The sequence below is a fragment of the Centruroides sculpturatus genome, unplaced genomic scaffold, assembly GCF_000671375.1.
Source record: "Centruroides sculpturatus isolate CEXI.00-Female unplaced genomic scaffold, Cexi_2.0 scaffold445, whole genome shotgun sequence".
Classification (NCBI taxonomy): Eukaryota; Metazoa; Arthropoda; class Arachnida; order Scorpiones; family Buthidae; genus Centruroides; species Centruroides sculpturatus.
This window is the reverse complement of record NW_019384683.1, coordinates 295087-319024: the sequence shown is the minus strand read 5'-3', so window position 1 is coordinate 319024 and position 23938 is coordinate 295087. Positions and strand designations below refer to the sequence as shown.

The following is a 23938-nucleotide window of genomic DNA, read 5'->3' as shown; positions in this document are numbered from 1 at the left end:
CTCATACCTCTTTATAAATTGTTACCAAAAATCCTAGAACCTGTCTGGCAAGTTTCTTGAAATCCAAGTCATCGTCTTTATAAATAATATCTGAAAATACAGATCTTGTTAGTTTAATTTATATTTGATTTAATGTTTTCAGCACATTAAAGGCCTGACCAACAGGTCTTTAGTGTGCAATCCAACTTTCAGTCAAATTCAAAGTATTATTTTGTGTTACTTTCAATATTAACTCATAATTATACATGGGAGATGATAAAAAGCAATCAAGGAATCCTCATTTTGAGCGGCAGTTACAAAATTATTATATTCATATTGTACCAATGTGACAAAAATCTACAATCATTAATAATGTAGATATTCTAAGTCAAATGCTAGGAAATGAAGAGAAATAAGGAAGTGGTACAACAATGTAAAAATTTTATTGTTCTATGCACTTCTCTCCGGGTATATTCAATGTTAAGACATCTAAAAAGATTTCCATTTCAAATATTTATTGTTCTTTCATATGTTTTTAATTAAAGAATTCTTGTAATGAACATTATTCAATATCTGGTTCTAGAAATCACCTGACTATTGATTTTAGATCTTTCACCTTATATTAAATTTTTACAAAATATATAAAAAGGGTCATTATTGAATTCATCGCAGCTATTCTTTTCCTGAAAAACATATTCTAGAATGTGTGTTTCCATATATGTTTGAGAGCTGAATGTCACCACTAGATGATTGCTGGCATCAACCAAAGATGGAAATAATAAATAAAATGGGTCTGCAAAAAACTTTTTTCAGCTGCATGGAATTATATGTTTTAAAGATCGCAGATTCTAAAAATAAATTCCATTACATCCCATCACGTAAAGGTTTTTTGCAAAATAAAAACAAATTTTTGATAAAAACTCTTATTTATTACAATGAACTAAATATATTATATTTTCTTACAACTAATCAACAAATTATTTCTGATATTTATACACAGTGTATAAATATCAGAAATAATTTGTTGATCAGTTGTAAGAAAATGTTTACACTTTGTTAGTCCACTCAGTTATGCTGATGGTTTATATGAATGGTGAAGGATAATTCTCCTCCACAAACAAATCATGAACAGAAACTTCTTGCTACATCTCGATCCAACTGAGCATCAATCACATCTGATCCAGATTTTGAGAGTGTAATTCATCTTGGTATAGATTATTCAGTTAGATGCTGGTATTACAGGGAAAAAAGGTGGCTCAACAACATAGTAATAATTTGATCACTTGGTGTAAAATTTGACAAATAATATGAAGAATTAAAGCATTTAAACCTCTGTGAGGATTGTCTACACCTGAAGTAAAACATTACAAATAAATGCTTGTATTTTTTTTGTATTATCATCACAATGCCAAGCTACAATTTTTAATCAGCATATATTTTAAATTAAATAAATATATCCATCTCAAATTAATAGTGTCTTGCCCCTGTACATCATATTTCCTTAGGTAGATGACTGGAATGACTATTGCTAACTCCTTTCAGGGGAAAATTTTTGAATTGAAATAGCATGATGGAAGTCATGTTAATTCAGTTTGTATATAAGGGCAAGAGGCCCCAATTAACTAATCTTTCCACATTGGAGTTAGATATGAAAATGAATGCCAGACAGAAGACAGTGAGTTTAACCTGACTTCACTCAACACTTAGTAAAATATTTAAAAAGTTTCTATGAAGTGCAATTTATGATATAGAGCTGTATATAATAGTTTCTCGACTTGTTTGCAAATTACCTTTTTCTATAATCCACACTGTTATGAAGTTTTTAAGGAATACAGTGTTTAAAAGGCACTACAACACTAACATTCCAATAAATATGACCAGTTTACTGGAGAATTAAAAGAGAGAGTGGAAAAGCTATAACCTCCCAGCAAATTGACAATCTATTAGCATCTCATTAGAAAAAACAATTAAAAGCTATTCAGATTATATGTCCTGATCAGAAGCAGCTCTATGCTAATATTAGTTTGTTGGCAAATTGTAGTGAGAATTGATGAAATAGCAAGTAATGTTAAAAAATCATTTGAATATTTTTCCTTTTCTTTAAAGTTTTTGCTCTCTGTTTGAGACAAAATATTCACCAACATAACATACAGCTCAACTTCAATTTCCATTTGAGACATTAATAAAGATTTTTAATTTAGTTGGGCTAAAATGAAATACTGCAGGAGAAATTATGTACAATGCTTTAGAAGAAACACACTAGAACAAAAATAAATCACTTGCATATTCATTTTGTGCTAATTTATTGAAGAGAATACTAAAACAGAGTGCTGCAGTTTAATTAGTATTGAAATTTCATTTATCTGCTGTTATGTTTTGCATGTGGAGAATTTTTACACTAAAGAAATTAAAAGGGAACATGTTATGGATATTATAGTATCTACAGTGAATTTTTATCTGATATTGTCATAATTTCATTTCTGATAAGAGATTGTAAAATAAACAAACTGGTTTTCCTTTCATTTCCATAAATATACTGGAGAGCAAAAGTTAAGTTACAAGTAGGTTTTGCCTCATAACTTTTGAAATATTTTGAAAATGTAGACATATATGCAAATTTACATGACGAATAAGAAAATAGCAAAATATCTTGTAAATATGCAAATTACGTACATTTAATTCAACCATTAGTGGTTTGCTGGTTAGAATGCTCCTTTGACTTTGCTGTTTTTTTGTAATCAAACTTTATTTAAACTGCTTTTTTTAAAATTAAGGCATATTCATTTACCATTCTAATGGCTTCTAGATGATTCTTTAAGATGGCATGCTATTGGATGGATAGAAATGGGACTTAGTCAAGCTGATGCAGCAAGGTGCCGCAAAAGTTTCAAGAATGGTGGTTTCACAGCTCTGGAAACAGTTTACAGTTAGAGGGGATATTTCCAGAATTCCCGTGGAAGGACATCCAAGAGTTACCATAACACAAGATAACCGGTTTTTGAAAGTAACTGCTAAACACAATAGAGGACTAACATGCAAGATGTTTGCTTCTGAGCTTGAATCAGCCACAGGAAAAAATTTCTTCAGAACTGTATCCAGAAGGCTTGCTGCTGCTGGTCTTTATGCAAGATGTCCAGTTATGTGTATTCCATTGTCACTGTTCCACAAAAAAGCACGCTTGAATTGGAGTTGTCAACATCAAGAGCAAAGTTCTCTTCACAGATGAATCCTGCTTTAGCCTACAGAGTGATTCTCGATGATGCTTTATTTGGAGAGAGGCTGGAACACGATACACGTCATCAAACATAAGAGAAAAAGGCAACTTCGGCAGAGGTGGTGTGATGGTCTGGGCAGGCATCTCTCTCACTGGGTGCACCAAGCTCCCCATGTCTTTGAAGGAGGTTCCTTAACAGGTCAAAGGTATTGCAACGAGATCCTTGAGCATTATCGTACAATGGCTCACACGGAAGGCACAGATTCCATTTTAATGGATGATAATGCTCATCTCCAAAGAGCAAACTTGGTGACTCATTATCTTCAAGACATTGGAATCCAAAGAATGGACTGGCCATCCAGGTCTCCAGATTTGAACCCGATAGAGCATGCTTGGGATGCCCTTGGAAGATGGGTGGAAAGTCTCTGTCCCCCACCCAGAAACTCTGATGAGCTCAGGACTGCTCTGCAAATAGAATGGACTTTAATTCCTAATGAATTGATCAATAACCTTGTAAAGAGTATGAGAAGCAGGTATCTAGCATGTATTGCTGTAAGGGGTGGTCACATGCCAATTGAGTGAATAAATTTATTTTAATAAAGTTTCTATTTTATTTTAAATTAAGAATAAAAAAAAACAAAACACTTGTAATTTAACTTTTGCCCTCCAGTGTAGTTGCTATTACAACAAATTTGTAAGATTTAAATATAAAATCTAATCACATCACATGTGTAACATTTATAAAATCATTCATATCCAAGCTCAAATTATGGAGCATGCAGCTCCATAATTTGAGCTTATATTTGGATAATAAATACTTTACTGAGCTTATATTTGGATAATAAATACTTGAAAAGTGACAAGTTTTGTTATGCAATTGCATGACAAAACTTGTCATTTTTTTCAACTTTAAAAATGACACAAAAAGTTGAACTATAATGGAAATTTAAAAATAGATTTGAAGAGTTCCTTAACTGAGAAAACAACATACAGATTTTTACAGCACCTTCTCAGTAAATATAGAAAATGGGAAATTGATTGAGTGATTTTCTCTGCAACTTAACAACAATTTTTTCTACTGGAGACAGATTTCAAAAATAATTTAAAACTAGCAGTGATTAATATTCAACATAATATTTTGGATATATTAATATCAATTCCAAAAGTCATATTAAGTATACCTGTTATTTATTCATAAATTATTACCTGCATTTTCTTGTGTTCGGTCATTGTCAATTTGTATGGATCACATTTAAAATTCAGAGAGGTTGCCCATCTCTTAATGGGTTGTATTTATTTATCTACACATAAACTAATATAAAATGTAAGGATATTCCATCTTTTGGTTCTTTTCTTCCCTAATCCACAAATTTATTCAATCTGTTTTTACGCTTACCATACAATTGAGTAGCATTGTCTTCATGATGGGATGAAAAATACATTTTGTTTTTAAAGCATTTATATCATTTGATCCCATCATTTGATAAATAAAAATAATTTATCAAATGATGACATCAAACTTAAAGTTTTGGGAAACCATCCATACATTCTGCTACTTCCAACAAATTTACATTTTCATGTATTATAGAATTGCCAAAAACCTTTGTGGCATATGCTGAACCTATCAAGAAACAAAAGAATTTATTCATTTCTATGCATTATCATTTTACTTACCTTGTAACCATTGTTGGCACTCGATCATATCATTTTGCAGATCTAAGAGCAGGAAGTGAGAAGGAACCGTTGTTATGACCATACATAATGCAAACAGTAAAGCTTTCTGAACAAATCTGCATCCAGAAAAAGAATAAATTATTCTGACTTGTAAGTATGCTACAAATAGTCAAAAATAAACCAAACTTGTATTATTAAAGTATCCACAGAAGATTACCTTCAAAATAAGCATTTAATGCAGTTATAGACTGTATTCTTGGATAAACGAAAACATGCACATACTCAGTATGAAAGACATGCTTGACCTTCTGTTTTGTGTTTCTGGTTACTTGTAATTAAATGATGCCTGGAAATTATTTTAATTTGTTGGATATTGAAACAAAATGAAAGATTTGGAGTTTTCAGATCCATTAAATGAATACATCAAATATAACATTTTTAAACAGTTAAAAATTGGACCACATGATTTTGAGACATTTGGATTCCTCTCATGCAAACTGCATATACCTAACTACAGATAAGAAATTTTTAAAGCATATAAAAATTTACTATGATACATTTCTTATCTAGTCTTGGTATATACTTGTGAGCACTATGTTATCCTTTCTTTATTGCTAGACTTATTACACCATCACTGGACACAAGACCAGCTTTAGAAACTCACTTAATGCATTCTTTTTTGGAAAAATAAAGTGATTTTCTAAAGCTGGTCTTGTGTCCCAGCTGAAGTCTAGCAATAAAGAAAGGCCAACATAGTGCTCACAAGTATATAAAAGTTTAATATTTTCAAATAATCCTTCCAGAATTTTCAACAGGAGTTGACTCTATGCGAACATGGTATCTGTGATACCATGTTCGCATAGAGCTCCGTGATTCGTGGTGTTTTTTTTGGGGATTATTGTGTTTGTGAGTGTGGCTGTATCCAAATATAAATGGCACAAGTCTTAAGAATTGCAGTGAGGTCAAAATTTTCTTTGTGGGACCAGTATTTGGGAAATTACGGCTTTTGATATTCCGAGAAACTTCAGATTGTTTTACTGAACTTTTGAAGATTGATGAACCAGAATTGGGACTGGGTTCTGAATCAGGTTCTAACTGTGAGTAAAACATTAAAATTTATGGCTAAGGCCCATTAGTCTGTGAGATTTTGGAGGTTTCAGTTGTACTTCCAGTTGGTCTTTGGTGGGCCTTCCCAGGCATCCGGTGTTCTATTGTGGAAAATCATTTAGATCATCGTCAAGTAGAGTCAGTAATGTCTCAAAATTGGCAGGAAAATATCATAATTTAAAAACTAATTAAGATACAAGTTCACCATCTGGAGCTGGTTGCCACCGTCTCGTCTGGGCAGTTCTAACAGACACTTGCTTACGGTTTGACCTAGTTTTTAAAATCAGTTTTACTACAATATTTACATTGTGAATACATTTGTTCTGTCTGCATTCCAAATTTACAAACTTAATAGCTAGTTGTTCTAAGTTCACCATCTGTGATTTGCAAAGGACTTTTTGAAAGAGGCCTATACAATATTAGATGAAATTAAGAAATACTTCACAGAAAACCCCAAGAGCAGGTTGGACACACATGATCACTTAAGATATGTTACCGAGCAGGTTATAAAGTTTATAGATCTCACTGAGACAATCATCAAGGGTAATAGATTACCTGAAGTATTAGATAAAAGATTATCATTGTTTATTACTAAAGAGGAGTTAGAAAAGGCAATTTCTATTCATAGTGATAAGATGATTGAGGCAATAATGAAAGTCAAAGAGGAAGTTTGTGATATTAGTAAGATCATGCAATCTGCCCCCCCCAGAGTGGGAAAGCACTGGAAACTTCAACTTATAGTGAAATACTAAAGAAAGGCATAAAGGCATAAAGCCATTAGAGCCAGCAATTGTGCTCCCAAACCAACTTTCATGGTTCTGGTGTATAGTAAAAAAAAAGGAAGATACGCCTGATCAGACAAGGGCACTCCTTACATCTAGTGTAAAACCTGCAAATCTAGGTATAGGAGTATAGCATATTAGGAATATCTTGTTTATATTAACAAGTATGGAGTGGCAGTTGACGTGATGGATATGGCATACATGGAAAATCTTCAGGAGACTGCTTGTAATGTTCCAGGTTTAATTAACTGTTAAGTGTGCAAAGAAGCAACTTCCACTTTTAAAAATAAGTTCTGTGCCTAAGACTTGACAAGGATAATCTATTGGAATCTATTATTGAGCAAAATTTTCACCCAAGCAAACATCAGTGGAATTTTTCAATAACATGAGAATCAGATTTCCGGTTAGCCATAAAAGTGCAAATCATAAATCATTGGTGATTTTTAGAGATTAATAAAAATGAATGAATCCTTCCAGATGCATTATTGAATAACATTGGGTCTTAAAAAAAACTTGCCAGATATTTAAACTGTAATCTTTAGTACAATACTATAATTAAGCCAGTTGTGAAATATCCTGAAAACTATAGGTTCACTGATTCCAAATCTGAAACTTCGATCTTTATTAAAAAAATCCCTTTCAATTTTATCAAGGTCAGCATAAACTGACCTGTAATTATTCCAGTTGTATTAATAAACTGTAAAATTCCAAATACAAGTTTCAAACTAATAGATGGCTGTCACAGTCCTGTCTTTCTTTTTGGATGCACATCCACGACAAAAACAGCACTTAGCCCACAATACACTAGACTTTATGTATCAAAAAATGTCAAACATTACAGAAAATATTTTGTCTCAACAGAGACAAATGAACTGCATTTGCTCTACAGATCTAACTATATAAAGCTGAAAAACCAAACTGATTCTTTCTTTCAGTCACTGTATGCCAAAAATGGCCACTAGGGGCACCCCTAGCTATTATTTAAATTAACAATAAATTCAGTATATTATTACTTGAAGCGGTTTTATGCATTTTTGGCTGCGTTTCAGTAGTGTATGCGATGAGAAATTCAGTATATTATTATTTTTATTTCCAATAGGAATATATTACGGAATGACACTGCTGCTGATAGAATGTGTCCCAGGCTACTAGAAGGATTAGAAGTATGAAATAATCTAATAATCTTAATCTTTGGTGTTGTTTTTTGTCCAGGCAATGCCAGGCTCATCTGTTGGTCATATAAGAAAAACCAATTTTTGTCACCAATAATCACCATTGACTAAGACCAAAATATCTCAATCAGCACAGAATAGATTAACCTATTCTATGCTGATGAGGGTACATTCTTTACATTTTTTATCTGCTTTCATATTGTTTCAAGGAAGTTATGTGCAGCCATGTGAAATTTCCAAAATGATGATCAGATGATATGTAGTCTCTCTTGCCTAATTTTCCTGTCTAGATAATGATCATCTGTTGATTCATAACCTTTAAAATGTTTGCCATTGTACACTTGTGTGCATGACACCAAATTTAATGTTGATTCATTGCTTGTTATGTGTCATTTCAGAATTCTGAAATACTCCACTTACATACTTATTCTTTGCTATGTCTTTATTCAGATGGATTAGAACATAAAACATCAATCATGTGTTGAATAAGTATCAACAAGCATGTACTTGCAATATCAAAAGTTTGGTTTATTTTTGGCTCTACAAAATATTTCACTAAAAAAATGCCATCAACAAACATTGGCAAAACTTACCTGTCACCATGATACTTAAGCACCCAAATAAATTCCAGGAAACATTTTCCCATTTGAAATGCTATCTAATAGAGGTTTAAAAATGATGATTAAAATATAATTTACGGGATAGGAATAAAAAAAATCAACTTACTGGTGTATTTATTGCACAGTTCATGACAATGCCTAATGTATATATTAAATGGCCTAGAAGGAAGCTGTCATCTCCAAGTAAATTGTAAGTGTTTTCAGTTCTAAAAAAGTTTGTTTGAATAATTTTTTCTTTTATTCAAATAATAATAAACAAAAAATATTTTTACCTGTCAAACTGTGCAAGTAAAGGAAAAAAGAAGTGGCCTGCAACTGAAGAAAATTTATTCTCTTTTGCTTTTACTTCTTTTCTTCCCTAAATTATTTCAGTCCTTTTATATTTGCATTAGAATTTTACAGTTTTCAGAATGTTATTTTTTACCTTGCTAAGTATTCTAGTTTTTTTGGCAATTCTTTTTTCAATGATGTCTTTCCATGTCTCTTCCATCTGAGTTTTGTGCATTTCTGGGAAATAAACTCTCTTTTCTACAGAAGCTTCTCTAATTTCTGACAACTCTCTGCTTGCTGAAGATATTGTCTAAATTTTAAATGAAATTTCTAATATAAAAAAGCTTATCATCGATATTAGATTATATTTTGTTCATTCTCAACATAGAATAGCATATAAAATAAATAAATTGAAAACTTTCTAGGAAAAATTTTTTGTTTTCTTAATAAAAAGCTTCACAGGAACTTAAAGAATTTTATCAACTTATATCAAATTAAATCAAGAACTTAATCTAATAAATCCAAAGTGAGTATCAGGTTAATAAACCAAGGCAACATACATTACTCAGTCACGACCTTACACAAGTTTTCTATTGTTAAAAATTTTGCCAGAAAATAGATTTTCTCCACCAGAGTGCAGTGCTACATAGAGTGCTAGATAGGCTATCCTATCATTGAGTTAATGTTAAGCTAATTGCAACAAATCTTTTTCTATCTGAAAGTTAAATTATTCTATCATATAAGCAAGTTTCTATAGTAGAAAAATCTGTATTGATTATTAAATTTTTTCTCAATAAACTTTTTTAACAATATTAACATATTAAAGATATATTACAAAGTAGAAATTAAAATTACCCATTTTATTTTGAAAAAGCTGATGATTTACAATTATTAATAAAATTTTTGATCAGTTAATCTTAAGAAAGCAAAATATACTATATAGAAGTATATGTTTGATTATTATTATTGTTATTATTACAGTAATCTGGCCAGTTGCTAGTTCAATATGTCCAATAATTCAACACTGGTTCAAGCTGACTCTTGGGTATTATTGGCACTATTATCAAGTCAAACAGGCTTCTACTGGTTCAAAATTAGTGGAAGTTGAAGTTTGAACACCATTACTAAAAGTGACATGATGATATCAAGCCTAAGCTTAGGCACAATGTTAAATTGTCATCTTAGACTGTTAAAAAATTACAGTATGTTACAAGACAATATCATACATATCAAAATATACAACAAACTATTTATCTTGATACTTAATAACATTGTTGTTATAGCTTCAAATGGTTTGTTAATACAGCAAATTAAAATAGATCCATTTAGAGTAGCCAGATGTTCAGTTTTTAGCATACTGTTCATTGTCTGGTTGTACCTTGAGCTAAATGTTATTTTTAAGCAGACATTAAGAAGAAAGGACAAATTAATTGTACAGAAAAGGAGAATTTTTAATTGAGCATATTAAAATCAAATTTTCAACCAAATGAAAATAAATTAAAAGTTTCAGTTCACAAAACTTAAGAGCATTATGCTAAGGAGAGTATTTTCTATTTCCATAATATTTGACTCCATTTATAAAAATTCTAAGGATGGATTTAGACAAGAATTTAAGTCCCCCAAAGCAACAGGCTCACTTTTATCACTATCTAGCTGTCTCTGCAAGCATTTCTTTTTCACTTTAGCTTTTATATACAATTAAATACCAGGATACATTTTAACTGTTAAAATGAAAGTGTTTTTATTAACTCTATTAAGCCAAGTACAAAGCTCTTACCTGGCTTAATTCAGCTTACATATACATCTTATTTCCAGTAATCAAAGATGCATTATTTTATTCCTTTTAGCTTATTCAAACAGTGATGTTTTACAATCAGTGGCATCTTACATTTGCATTCCAAAACAACAGTTAGCACTCATTACAAGTAAACCACAAGTACCAATTATAATGAGCATTTAATTTAAACTGCAAACATCTTTTTAATATTGCATCAAAAACTGTCTTGTGAATGGATTTTAAGAAAACTTCTGTTACTCAAAATAACTTTCCTCTCTATTAATATTTTTTCTTAATTTTGAAATCTACTCTTGCATTACAATAAATTTTATTATAATGCATCTTAGAATCAATGGCATATTTTTTTTTATTTTTGTGCTAAAAAATTCCAGTAATTATTTTTACTTACTTGTAATATGTCTAATCTTTGACGAATATTATAATTTCTGTTATAAAACTCCTCAGATAAAAAACTTGCTATCTATATTACAAAATAATTTGATTAAAATTAAAAAGATACAGTTCTTCAATTAAGTATATTAAAATATTTACTATTGATGGACATTGAACACAGAGAGCAACAAGAGCAGCATTCCTATATTTGGCAAAGTTGGGACTTGCAAAAGTATCTTCTAGATGTAGCAATATTTTGCAGAAATCAATAGCAACCTAAATGGAATATGTACATTTAGAAATTTTTGTATATGGCCATACTACAAAATGAAATATCAAAATATAGAAAATATTACTTCTTCCAAATTATCGGGCACTTGACGTATCAAATTTTCTGCATATTGTAAGCAAGTCTGTGACCATTCTGGTTTCTTGTCAGTCATCAAACCTTCCAGACATTCGTGAATATAGATAGGATATTTTTCTTGCTTTTCGCCAACCTCAAGATCATATGGTTCTAAATCATCATCACTGTTATAAGGAAAAATTAAATGTAAATAAATATATTTAGAATGACACACACGTGCATGCACACGCAAATACACACATATGCATATATATATTATATAAATACCAAAATTGAGGAACTGCAAAAAAAATTTTGAATTGTCTGAAAATTTAAATTGTAAATTTGATAATTTTGAATATTGGCATTAAAAATATGTAAATAAGATATAATACTATAACAGTAAAATAACAAACAATTTGTTACAGTATTAATTACAATTACATTACATTTTTTTAAAAAAAGCTTGACATTTTGAATGATTTAACTGAAGTGGCTAATATGAAGAAACAGTCTTGCAAGAGTCTGAAAATAGTTGTTTTCTTGCATGTAAGAATGGCAAAATTTATATTTTGTCAACTTTCTTAGATTCCTGATACAAAATGAACTGTGAGAAATTGATGAAAGTGCAGTCTAAGGATTTGCTACTGAATGTGTAATATGGCATTTGCAAAAACAACTGAAATGTAATTTTAAAAAAAACTCATCACAAACTCCACAGACTGCTGAAGTTAAGAGGCTTTAGCAAGCTGTGAAACCTTCCTGCAAATATTCACATAAGTGCTGAATAAAAAGTATTTAGATAAACTTACTGCTGTTGACAATGAAACAGACTACAAACTACTTATCAAATGCTTATCCTGCTAATTGACATAGAATTCAGAAAGATTCCACAATAATAATGAAAAATCACAGGTATTTATCTTCATATTTTGGAACTTGCAGTGTTTCCATTCAGTACCACCAAGCAGCATAGACAACAACTGTATGGTTCAAAACAACACAAAATTTGTATGAAGGAAAAAGTACTACATGCTGCCAGATAATTAACAAATGAATTTGTTGAAAAAATATCTGACAGCAATGTACACTTTACTAGATTTCAAATATTAAGTTTAAAATTATTTGATTTTTGGTACTTTGTTCTTACAAATAAATAAATATATAAAAAATGTAGCCTTTAAATTTGTTTAATAAGTAATAATGCAAATGTATCAAAAATTAAAAGAAGATTTTTTCAAGTATTGAAGAGAAACACTACATATATGTACTATACTGTACATGTAATGTTTATATACAAAAACTAGAAAACAAAATATTGTATCATATTGGGTTATAAACAGAAACAGTTGAACAATTTTTTCTGTTATAACATATCCTCCATAACTTAGATTGAATATTTTACTTGTGTTTTACACAATTTCATTATGTTTAACTAATCAATATCAGTAATAGAGTTCCTTTCAAAGATGCTGATTAATTGGTAATCAATCAAAAAGACTTATTGATCTATCACTGATTTTTGAAAATTACTTGGAAAGACACTACATTGCACTATTGCCAAATAAATATGTTAAATTAATTTTATAATATAGGAATTAATGAATCATTTTTGCCTATTAACATAAGTTAACAGCATCACTTAATTCACTACTTGAAAGCGATTTAAAAAATTTTTTAAGAAATAAATCTGAAATGTTAATAGTTGGAATGAAAACATTTATCTATCTAGCATCAAATATAATTAACATTAAAACGGAATATAAATTGGAAAAATAATGAACATTTTTTGATTAGATGAAAAATTTTAAATAACTGTTACTCAGTATATTGCATTTTTGGTCTGCAATATCTAACAAATTAAGTATATTTTAAGATCTATAACATGTTAATTATAATTGTTTGAAAATAAAAATATCTTTTCATTTTGTTTTTTGTAACTTCTTTCTCATTACTTGATGATAAAATTTAACTGCAACTGGAATTTTATTTTTATATTTATTACTTTTGCATATTTTACAATCAACTTGTAAGAGAAATAGTGGACCAAGGAGTCTAACATGTGCGCAAGTCATTGGGTCTTGTTCAGGCCCAGAGGCGCAATGAAAGTGAAGGACGCCCCAGTTGGTGTCTGCGTTGGGATCCCAAGGCCGCGAGTCCCGAGCGCACCAACGGCCCGGCCCGTCCTGTCCGCCACATCGGTGGGACGGAGCGAGAGCATACACGTTGGAACCCGAAAGATGGAGAACTATGCCTGGGCAGGACGAGGCCAGAGGAAACTCTGGTGGAGGTCCGCAGCGATTCTGACGTGCAAATCGATTGTCAGACCTTGGTATAGGGGTGAAAGACTAATCGAACTGTCTAGTAGTTGGTTCCCTCCGAAGTTTCCCTCAGGATAGCTGGTGCTCGATCGGAATCAGTCTCATCTGGTAAAGTGAATGATTAGAGGCCTTGGGGCCGAAACGACCTCAACCTATTCTCAAACTTTCAATGGGTGAGAAGTCCGGTTTACCCGACTGAAGCCCGGACGATTCTCGGGATGTGAGTGCCCAGTGGGCCACTTTTGGTAAGCAGAACTGGCGCTGTGGGATGAACCAAACGCCGGGTTAAGGAACCCGATGCAAGATGCTCATGAGACCTTATAAGATAGTATAGCACCAATAATGGAAATAACCAAATTTAAACAGTGAAATCTCATTATAATGAATCTGAGAGGACTCCCAAAAACATTTTGTTATAATAAAAAATGTGAATGAATTACCATCAAGCAAGTTAAATAGCTAAATACAAAGTCATCATATAAAACAAATAATTCACACATTATACATTTCATGTAAATAAAGTAGCTTGAATTAAATTGACTTTAGTGTAGGAAGAATAGTTTCCTGTATCAGAAAGGACTGAAAAGGAAGAGATTTGTGATGTATGGATGATCCTTGCTGCATTCTTATTCTTCACTTAAGATGTTAGAGTAAGATAAATAACAAAATTAAGAAAGTACTAAATGGCTAGCCTTACACTATGTCTACCATAACTTGTGGTTCTTGTTGATGTTAGTATATCTGCAAAACATTAGTGACTTCCAAGCATGTCTCTCTCCCTTGGGTACAGCTATTTACCAGTTGGAAGACACTAGTAGTGAAGAGGAGGAAAAGAAGTGTAATTTTCACTTTATTATAACAATTATAAAATTGTTATAATAAAGTGAAAATTGCAAGAATTCTACTACTTTATAACTGATATAAAAAACTCGCACTAACACTGATACAACTGAAACATTTTGTTGTGATTGCTATGGAGGTTGGGTCAGGAAAAATCTAAAAGTTTGTTATTAGAAGATTCATTATAATGGGATTCCATTGTAATTTGCATAATATATCAAGCTGTTAAATAATGAAGTTTTTCAATCTTTGAGACATTTATCATAGTGAAGTTCTAGGGTAATCAAATTTCTAAAATTTACATTATTTTACTGTCTACTGTATGTTTGCTAAGCATTTCCTTTTGTTAATATAGAAGTTTCATATCTAAAACAAAAACTCATATATCAAGTACTATGATTAACACAAATTTCAATTTCACACTGTCATAGTTAACATATAAGTGTAAAAAATCTAGAGTACTTAATCTTCTAATGACCAGGTGAAATTTTGAGACATGGATGCCATGGCTCAAAATTTCACCTGTAAAAGTCTGTAAATGACTGTAAAAGTTCTAATTTACTTATAATATGAAATAAAATACAATAATTAGCTCTACACACATTTCATAATACATAAGAAAAATATTTTACACTAGGAAATGAAATGAAATGAAATAAAATACTTGTAAGACCAGATTTCTTTTTCAATATATTTCTGGTGAGATGTCTTGTTACAGCAAGACGTCTCACATACTGACAGTGAATTATAAGATGGAAGCAGTGCAAGTGCTAATTCTGAAATAATTGTGACCAGAGATTGAACACAGTGGTCAAGACAAATACTTGTTACAGCAAGTATTTGTCTTGACCACTGTGTTCAATCTCTGGTCACAATTATTTCAGAATTAGCACTTGCACTGCTTCCATCTTATAATTCACTGTCAGTATGTGTAGACAAATTTGATAATTCATGACCATCAGGTTCACTAACGTCTTTTAGTAATCCATATTCATCTTCTGATATTTCGAGTTCTTCAGGAATATTGTTAAAATCTTCATTGGCTAATCTTTCAAGTTCACCCGACTTAAATATTTAAATGCGATTATTCAACCACTACTGACTGTAAACTGATGGCAAATCATAAATGAAGAAATTTTAGGTAAAAACAAGTTCTAAAATGCTTTTAGGCAGGTGTTCACATATTTACATATGCTAGAATACATTGCTGCATTTTCTAACATGTTTTGAGTTGATGTCACCATGTAATAAACTTGAAATGCCAATATATACGTCTAATAATGTACACAGGGATGGATCTAGGTTTTTTGGGGCTTAGGGTTTATTGAAGTCCAATGAGGCCCCATGTTCTGTTAGATTAAGAATCTTTAAATTGGGGATTAAAATTCATTGGTGACCAACCAATTATGTTACATTGATTACAATAAAACAAATAATACTATAAATTATCATTATTATTATATTATTAATATTAACTATTTTTTTTACTATATGATAAGTGTTCATTATTAATGAAAAAGTATAAAAAATTTATGATAATTCAATTTTTGTGGGCCCAGGGCTTAAGCCCTATTAGTCTGTACGTAGATCTGCCCCAGAATGTATGTATTTATAAACATAACTTAGGCGTTTTTATGAAGCTTCATATAAAAAGTCTAAATTTTACTCAAAAATTAGAATAATTCTAGATATCAAGCTTAAACAGACAAATTTCGAAATAATATGACCAGAACATATAAAAGTAAAGTTCTTGCCTTAACACATGTGGAGATAAACAAATCTGAGGAACTTATAATATTTACTGAGGATTTTTATAATTATGAGTGTCAGGGTAAAATCGTCCAACATACGATTCCCGCATTTTCCATATTTTCAAATGAACAACGGTTGTCACCATGGGAACGCCGATCTGGCGACTTTGGAAACTCGACCGCGGATTGGCTGGAAGACATCGTATGACCAGCGGACGTCCAATAGCGCTACTAAGCGCTGATTGGTGGAATTCCATTTCCTTCAATCGTATAAAAGAATTGAGTTTCGGCAGGAAGTTTAGTTCGCCTAGGATACATCATGGGAACTCACGTTTGTCTAGCTTCGCCTAAGCTGACCTAGAGGATTGTTTCATCTCGCTGTGCGGTAACTAACGTTGGAAGGGGTTCGTCGCAAGGTGTCCTTTTCGACGGACCTGTTGTCGTGGATTAAAAGTATTTGAACTTTGTTACACCTGATGTTTTGTAATTGTTGTTTGTGAACTTTTATAACTGTACATACGTTTTACTCGTAATATAAATGTTTTTGTGAAAATTCAGTAACGTCTCATATATTGTATGGATTTTTGAATTTGAATTTTTCTATAATTATGAGGATAGCTTACCTGTCTAGTTCTTCATTCACATTAGAACTTTTAACATGTTCAGATGTTTCCTGCTCAAAATCTGTAAAGCTATTAGTTGTTGAATTTTCCTCCATATTTTCTGACCTAATACAAATAAATTTAGAATAAAATTAATTTCTGTGGAAAATAATGAACATAGTAAAACAATCAGGATATTAACAGAAATAAGTTACCTGATATTATTAATATCAATTATCAAACATTTTCAATTTGATTTTATACAAAAGATATTCAATTGTAATTTAAATAACATTTAAAATAAATTTAGTCTGGCTGACATAAAAATTTTTTCAAACAGACATAAATAATTTGATATAGTTATATAAATTCAATAATTAAAAATAATGGGATCAGTATAATTAATAAATAATAAAAATAAAAAAATATTATTAGTTTTAAAAACAAGTAAAAAATACTCTGACTTCTTACAACTTCGAGGAAGTTGGAAGAAGTCAGAGTATTTTTTACTTGTTTTTAAAACTAAGAATATTTTTTATTTTTAGTATTTAATTTGATATAGTGTTATTTTTTAAATATAATATCTAAAATAAATGAGTATATTAATAGAAAAACCAGTAATTTAACAGAATAGTTTGCATATTTATATTTGGATAATATATTAATCATCACACAAACTTTCTAAATTTACATACAAAAGAATTGTAATGTTGTGATGATATATTTTACAAATAATATAAAAATCCATCTTACTCTTCTTGACAGCTGACTGAGTCAGGAATAATTAAGAGTGATTTCAAATACTTGACTTCATCGCTTTCTTCATACTATATTTAATATAAAAATAATTAAAATTTTTCCAATTTATATTTTTCAAAAAATTACAAAATTATAGTATATATCATGAATAACTACATGCAGTAAAACCTACTGTGTAGACTAGAATCAAACAATACCAAATCAATTTTTCCACTTTGAAAAAATTTCTTCTTAAACAGATATTTTTTTTTAATCTTTAAACTACACCAGATAAATGTTACACAATACATTTAATTTTTTATAGTAAAATCATTTTCATATTAACATATATTATTTTAACACCTGGTGTACTGGTGGTTATAGAGTTTATGTACTCAGCAGAGTTAAAACCTGCAACTCCATAAAAAAATGCATGCAGCCCTCTGGAAGCTTTTTTGGTATGCATCTTTTTATGTAATGGTTTTTGTAACATATTGGTTGCATATGGCACGGCTCTGCTGTATTGTATATACAGCAGACTCGTACAACACAATTCGATAATTAGGAAAAGTCCGTGTACAAAATTTCACACTTTTTACAAGCAAATTCTGTTTTTCGATATATTTTTATTCAAGTAACATGCGTGTTGTCTCAAATTTGCTCTTAGATTTTAGAATATTGAAAATTTCAATTTCTTTTGTCTTTCATCAGGTTTACTTAATGAAAATTGATAATTTCCCTCTTCCTGCTTTCCTATCAACTAGGTGTCATTGTCGTTGCTTTAAGACTTCAGCCTTTAAGGCTGTTACTGGATTTGTTTTTATTAATTAATCTTTGTGTTTAATAAATCTTATTTAAACATCTTTTAACTTTAGGTAAGTAACCATTCATAAAAATGACAAACAAAATACAGCAGTATCTCGGTACTTGAGCTGTTTCCAACTTGAACAATTCAGTATTTGAACACAAATTCAGCAAAAAATAGCTCAGTACTTGACTGAACAAACATGACCCATTAGAACAAATTTTCAATTAATAATATAATTTTATTTTTATTTTGTCAGCTATAAAAAAATTTTTATGATAAAAATGAAGATTTTGCTGATATTTCTGATCACGATTAACATAAAAATTGCAGATGACAATACTTTATACTTTGACAATCTCATTTAACTAAAATGAATATTAATGCATAATACAGTACTTTTAATTGTAATTGTTAGTAAATTTTTGTTTGGAAATAAATTATTTGATTGCTTTAATAAACAAATTTCTTTTAGTAACAAAAAAAGAATAGTACACTGTACTTTTGGAACCTAACCCTATGTTTTCCATTAGTCTTTTGTTTCATAGAGCATGGATTCACATAACATTTGGCATTTTTTTGGAACATAACTACTGTGTTATACAAGATATAACTGTATATAGTGGACTTTTAAATGACTAAGCTAAATAATTCACTATATCAAAATATCACTTAAACATAAATAATAGTAAGGACCAACAAACAAATTACATCATTTGTTGGTCCTTACTATTAGTTCACTATACTGAAAATTAATTATATCAAGAGTTCAATGTATACAGGTATCCCTCGCCTTATGTCGGTAATTGGTTCCAGGAGAGGCGACATAAGTAGAATTTACTTGTCTCCAAATCTACTTGTCACTAGGCTAAACCATGAAATACCATTTCCAGTTCTGTATTTTATTTATTAATGCATTTTTAATAATATATGGTTAATAAGAATCTATTTTAAGCTTACAAACAAATAAATTTTAGTTTTTAATATAGTACAGAAAAAAATAATCTAAATTTACGAATGCATGTACTGTAAATACAGAACATACTAGTATATATTTTAATATGATTTTATGTGCTTTAAACACTTTTCTAGTGATATTACGACTTCAATATTTGTGATGGACAGACGTAAAGTCAAATAAAATGACTTAAACTTGATTTTTATTTTTCCATATACTTTTTTGACAAAGGACGTATAATCGGGAACGATGTAACCTGAAACAACGTAAGTCGAGGTATACCTGTACTTACATATTTTTTCTTAACTTGTTAAATTTCTGAAGAATTTCCTTTAATATGATGATCTACTACACAAACAGTCTAACAGTATTTATGTTTCAAAATAACAAAATTTAATATATATGTACAGTAGATACCAGTATACAAACATCTCTAAACCCAATATATTTGTAATAAACCAAACAACTACCAGATAACATCAGGCTACTTTTCTGTGATTATATTTAATTAATTTCTAAATAATTTGTCCTAGATAGAGGTATTAGGTGCCATCTTTTATTAAATTTAATAATTATAATTAAATTAAATAATTTAGAAGTAACTGGCAATGCATCTGCACGGTAAGCGAGAGTTATGGGTTCAAGTCCCACTCTGGGTGATTCTTTTCTTCCAGAATATTCTAAATTATTTAGAATATTCTGGATGAATATTCCAATGAGACATTAGGCACCATCTAAATATTCTGGATGAATATTTAGATGGTGCCTAACGTCTCTCTCTAGGAAGAATTATTTAGAAATTAATTAAACATAATCACAGAAAATGTTATCCTGTAGTTGTTTGGCTTATTTTATTATGTAGATACAGAAATTTATGAAATAATTATTACTTTGATATCTATCTAGTCTATATGTAAGAAGTATATACAATCAAATTTGCTTTTAATGGAACCTGTATATAGTGAAAAAACTCTCATTAAGGGAAGATTTCTTTGGTCCCTTGAATTTTCTGCAGAAATCAATGTAAATTAACCTGTATACTGTGACCGTAGAGTCGGTGTCTCTTCGATATCACATCAGGATGTGACACCACCGAGTCTCGCAGGACTTGGAAATTGCGACTTTACGTCACGCGAGTGGTCGTGGGTAGGTGGTTGGATTCGGAGTAGAGGTGAGGAGAGAGAAACGAGGAAGTGATTCACTCAGATTCCATATTAATAAACAATAACAAATTTATTTTAGCGGGCAGGAGTACATGATATATACAAGAGAGAGAGTTTACAAATGACTCATGTGTGGATAAATACCTTATAAAGAAGTTGAGGATGGATGACTTGATGACTCAAACACGGGATTCTTCGGGTGTTCGGTGAATTCTTCAGGTGGTTGAAGGGTCTTTATATTCGAATTGTTTCGGTAACAGGTCTTCGCAGGGAGGTATCTGACGGGTAGAATAAATCAAGAACTAGGGCATGATAGGTATCCGTATGTTGATATCAACAGAGGCACAGTATTTTAGCTCACTTTGGAGGCAACTTTTGTGGACAAACCTTGGAGGATGATGACTGACTTGATTTGTCATCACTCTCCTTTGTTATTTTTGGTTTCCTTCTGGGTTTTTCCATGAGGCCAGGAGTCTGTTGTTAAGGGCCTGGTGTCCAATACTGGATATTTATCGAAAGTTCTGGGTAACACAATAATGACTAGATGGATCATCCTCAACAAGGAACCAAATCCATGGAAAACAATTTTTATGGATTTTAGCCTAACTTTTGATAAAATAATCAAAGTTAAATGATTGAATTCCAAAATAATTAAAATCTAAAATAACACTTTATTGAGGTCTCTTCGTCCCTCACGTCACCCCGGCCTTTTCAAAATCATGCTTGTTCTGAGTGAGCAAGTTCGATTTTCACTGTTCTTATTTCTAAGGCTGTAGCAATTTACAATAAAAGATTTGTTTTTTTCTCTCTCTCTCTTTGTCTCTTGAGGTTTACATAAAATCAACAAAATGCGGTTATTATCGCGTGTAATCAAAGACTTTTTTTTCTTTACGACATCAATGTTATCAATATAATCAACAACTTCTGACAAAAAATTTTTTTCATAATGCGGTACAATTACTTCTCATTAATTTTTCCAACAATTCGTTTTTTTTTTCTTTCCATACAATATTTAAATTTCACGATCTGCTCTCTTTCTCAGAAATAATACAAAATGGGTATCCTAAGATAACTAGGAATAAACAAGGATAACTTACAATCGCTTACAAGGTTTTCTCGAAGGCTCGTAATGTTGACAGCTAAATAATTCTTTACTCTCTCTCTCTTTTATTTTTTGTTTTTCTCCTGTGGAAGTTCTACGGCACGCATTGTATACAGTGGAACCTGTCTGATGTGGAAACAGAAAAGAAAATCAAGCTGTATAATGAAAAAGATATCCTCTTCCATGCTCAACACAAAATTTTTGTGTATTTTTAACAGCTGTTTAAACTTAAATGTGATTTAATTATAACAGTTGTGCAATTTAACACAATATTGCTAATATGAGATTGTATTCTTCATTTAGAAGCTTTTTTTCATCACAATTCAGTTTGTCTGAATAAAATCAAGTAAAAATATCTGCAGATAAAAAGCATAATATGCCTGATCTACATTCTAAGTTTTATAAAGTATATAATGCTATACAAACAGTAAAAAATACTCAGTATGTATAGGGAAGATGCTCCTAAACTTCTAACATGTCAAATATGTATTGAAAGTTTCATTCAGGAAATTTTGAACCAAAGGATACAAAACGTATGGACCACTGTTGATAAAGAGAAATTGTGAAAAGAAATTGTTAACTTGTGAACTTGAAACAAATAGTGTATCACAGACACATTGTTAAAACACTTCATTCAACTTAAATAGTTGTAAAACATGATGATTGTGTTCCATACGCATTAAGTTAAAAAACAAACTGAATCAAGCATAATTTTGTCCAATGAAGGTAGGCAACTCTAAGATTTCATATTAAAAATATTTGTTATTAACCAAAAATTTATTCTAGTGAGTGGTAATTGTTTGGTTGAGTACTGACTGTATTTGATTAATGCGATTTTGATATACATATATACATGGTAGCATTGAGGGATTAATTAATCACATTAATCAAGGGATACCTGTTGTAGGTAACCTATATAGTGAAAACTTATCTACTAAAGAAGAATTGCTCAGTCCTCTGGGATTCTATTATAGATAGTTTTTACTGTATATACTATATACAGTCAACCCCCTATAATGCAGTAGATATGTTCCACTTTATAAGAATTTCACATTGTAGGAATCCTTAAATACATGAGCCAATCACAGCCCAGCACATGTGCAGTTTACAGACTATGGCTGTTTGAAAGGTTTTCTTCCATAAAATTAATCAATTCTAGACTAATTTGACTCAACGGCATTGCTTAAGCTTGTTTTTGTAACATGCTCCACGACAAAAACGGCGCACCAAATGGTGGGTGCATTTTCTGATAAGTTTTTTTACAGAAAAAAATTCGTTGAACTTTGGAGACATCATTAATAAAAATAATTTTTATGGCCGTCGAATAAGAAATTTTTTTTTCACAAGAAATGTATAAAATTACAGTACTGTATTAGATTTATAGTACCTAATTTATATACTGTACAGACGATAGTAAACTCAACTTACCCACCTAAACTCTCTGTAGCGTGTAAGCAGTTCGGCTGCTCATCCACTATTGGTCCAGATTCGACCAATCCTGTCGCGACACAAGTTGACCATAACGTTTTACCGCATTTTATGAATATCTTTTAGCATCTTTATATGAATACAGTCGCAATTTTTTTGCCGCGATATATGAATCCGCATTATATAAACCTGTGTTATAGGGGGTTGACTGTGTATTTTACATTATACAGTATATAAATATACTTTATATATAAAAAAAATATATACAGTAGATTCCGCTTAATTGGGGCAGCTACCTTATTGGGCCAAATCTCAAAGAACAGAAACCAAACTAATAAATTAATACATAATTTAATCACTTAATTGAGACAGTAACAGAAAATGAATTTAGCAATTTTTTATCTATTTTAGTAATCTTCTGAAAATATGTAGGCACTACATACACTAATGTCATGTAGGCCTAACGATTAGCAGAGACAAAGCAATTTTGTCTTGCTCGGGCAGTTCGGTTTTTCTGGAGGGAGTCAGCATAGCGGGATATATCACATGGGGATTTCATCTGAGGCAGACCTGAATGCAAGTTACTGACCCAGTTCTGGATTTGACCAGATGATCCCCTTAAAAGTGAAGGAACAAAGATCCCCAGACAATTTTTCGAGGTCTCTTGACTGCATTAGAAGACAGCTAGAGTTCCCTTGAAAGGCAATGTGTGCATACTTATGTCTAGATTAGGACAGCAGCCATCTGATTATTGAGACCAGAACCGAGCTGGCGGATTCTATAGACACTCCCACCAAAGTAACCCATCTCCAAGTAAAGGCAACTGTGCTCAAAGGAAGACCGTAAAATGACTTTTGGACAAGCTCTTTTCTTTCTCCCTTTTTAGTTAGAACATG

At 30.9% G+C, this 23938-nt stretch overlaps 2 protein-coding genes across 2 annotated transcripts in view; one reads left to right on the top strand and one right to left on the bottom strand.

The window, feature by feature from the left end:
- LOC111626995 (telomere length regulation protein TEL2 homolog) overlaps nt 1–23938 on the bottom strand; it is a 52357-nt gene that overhangs the window by 1899 nt on the left and 26520 nt on the right. The window contains exons 9-19 of the mRNA XM_023370534.1: nt 17602–17675; nt 16870–16974; nt 11345–11519; nt 11148–11264; nt 11005–11076; nt 8973–9128; nt 8821–8906; nt 8655–8754; nt 8522–8586; nt 4868–4983; nt 8–90 (exon numbers count right to left, since the gene is read on the bottom strand). Of these exons, the coding sequence (XP_023226302.1) occupies nt 8–90; nt 4868–4983; nt 8522–8586; nt 8655–8754; nt 8821–8906; nt 8973–9128; nt 11005–11076; nt 11148–11264; nt 11345–11519; nt 16870–16974; nt 17602–17675 (1149 nt within the window). The remainder of the gene's footprint in view (nt 1–7; nt 91–4867; nt 4984–8521; nt 8587–8654; nt 8755–8820; nt 8907–8972; nt 9129–11004; nt 11077–11147; nt 11265–11344; nt 11520–16869; nt 16975–17601; nt 17676–23938) is intronic.
- LOC111626996 lies at nt 13395–13976 on the top strand. Its single transcript, XM_023370535.1, has 2 exons — nt 13395–13463; nt 13499–13976. Exons 1-2 carry the CDS (start codon nt 13395–13397, stop codon nt 13670–13672), a joined length of 243 nt encoding a protein of 80 aa, XP_023226303.1. The 3' UTR covers nt 13673–13976.

Coding starts and splice junctions, on each gene's coding strand:
- LOC111626996 (XM_023370535.1), top strand. CDS start 13,395: ATGTGCGCAAGTCATTGGGTCTTGTTCAGGCCCAGAGGCGCAATGAAA. Junction 13,464..13,498: donor TGAAGGACGCCCCAGTTGGT/GTCTGCGTTGGG, acceptor GCGAGTCCCGAG/CGCACCAACGGCCCGGCCCG.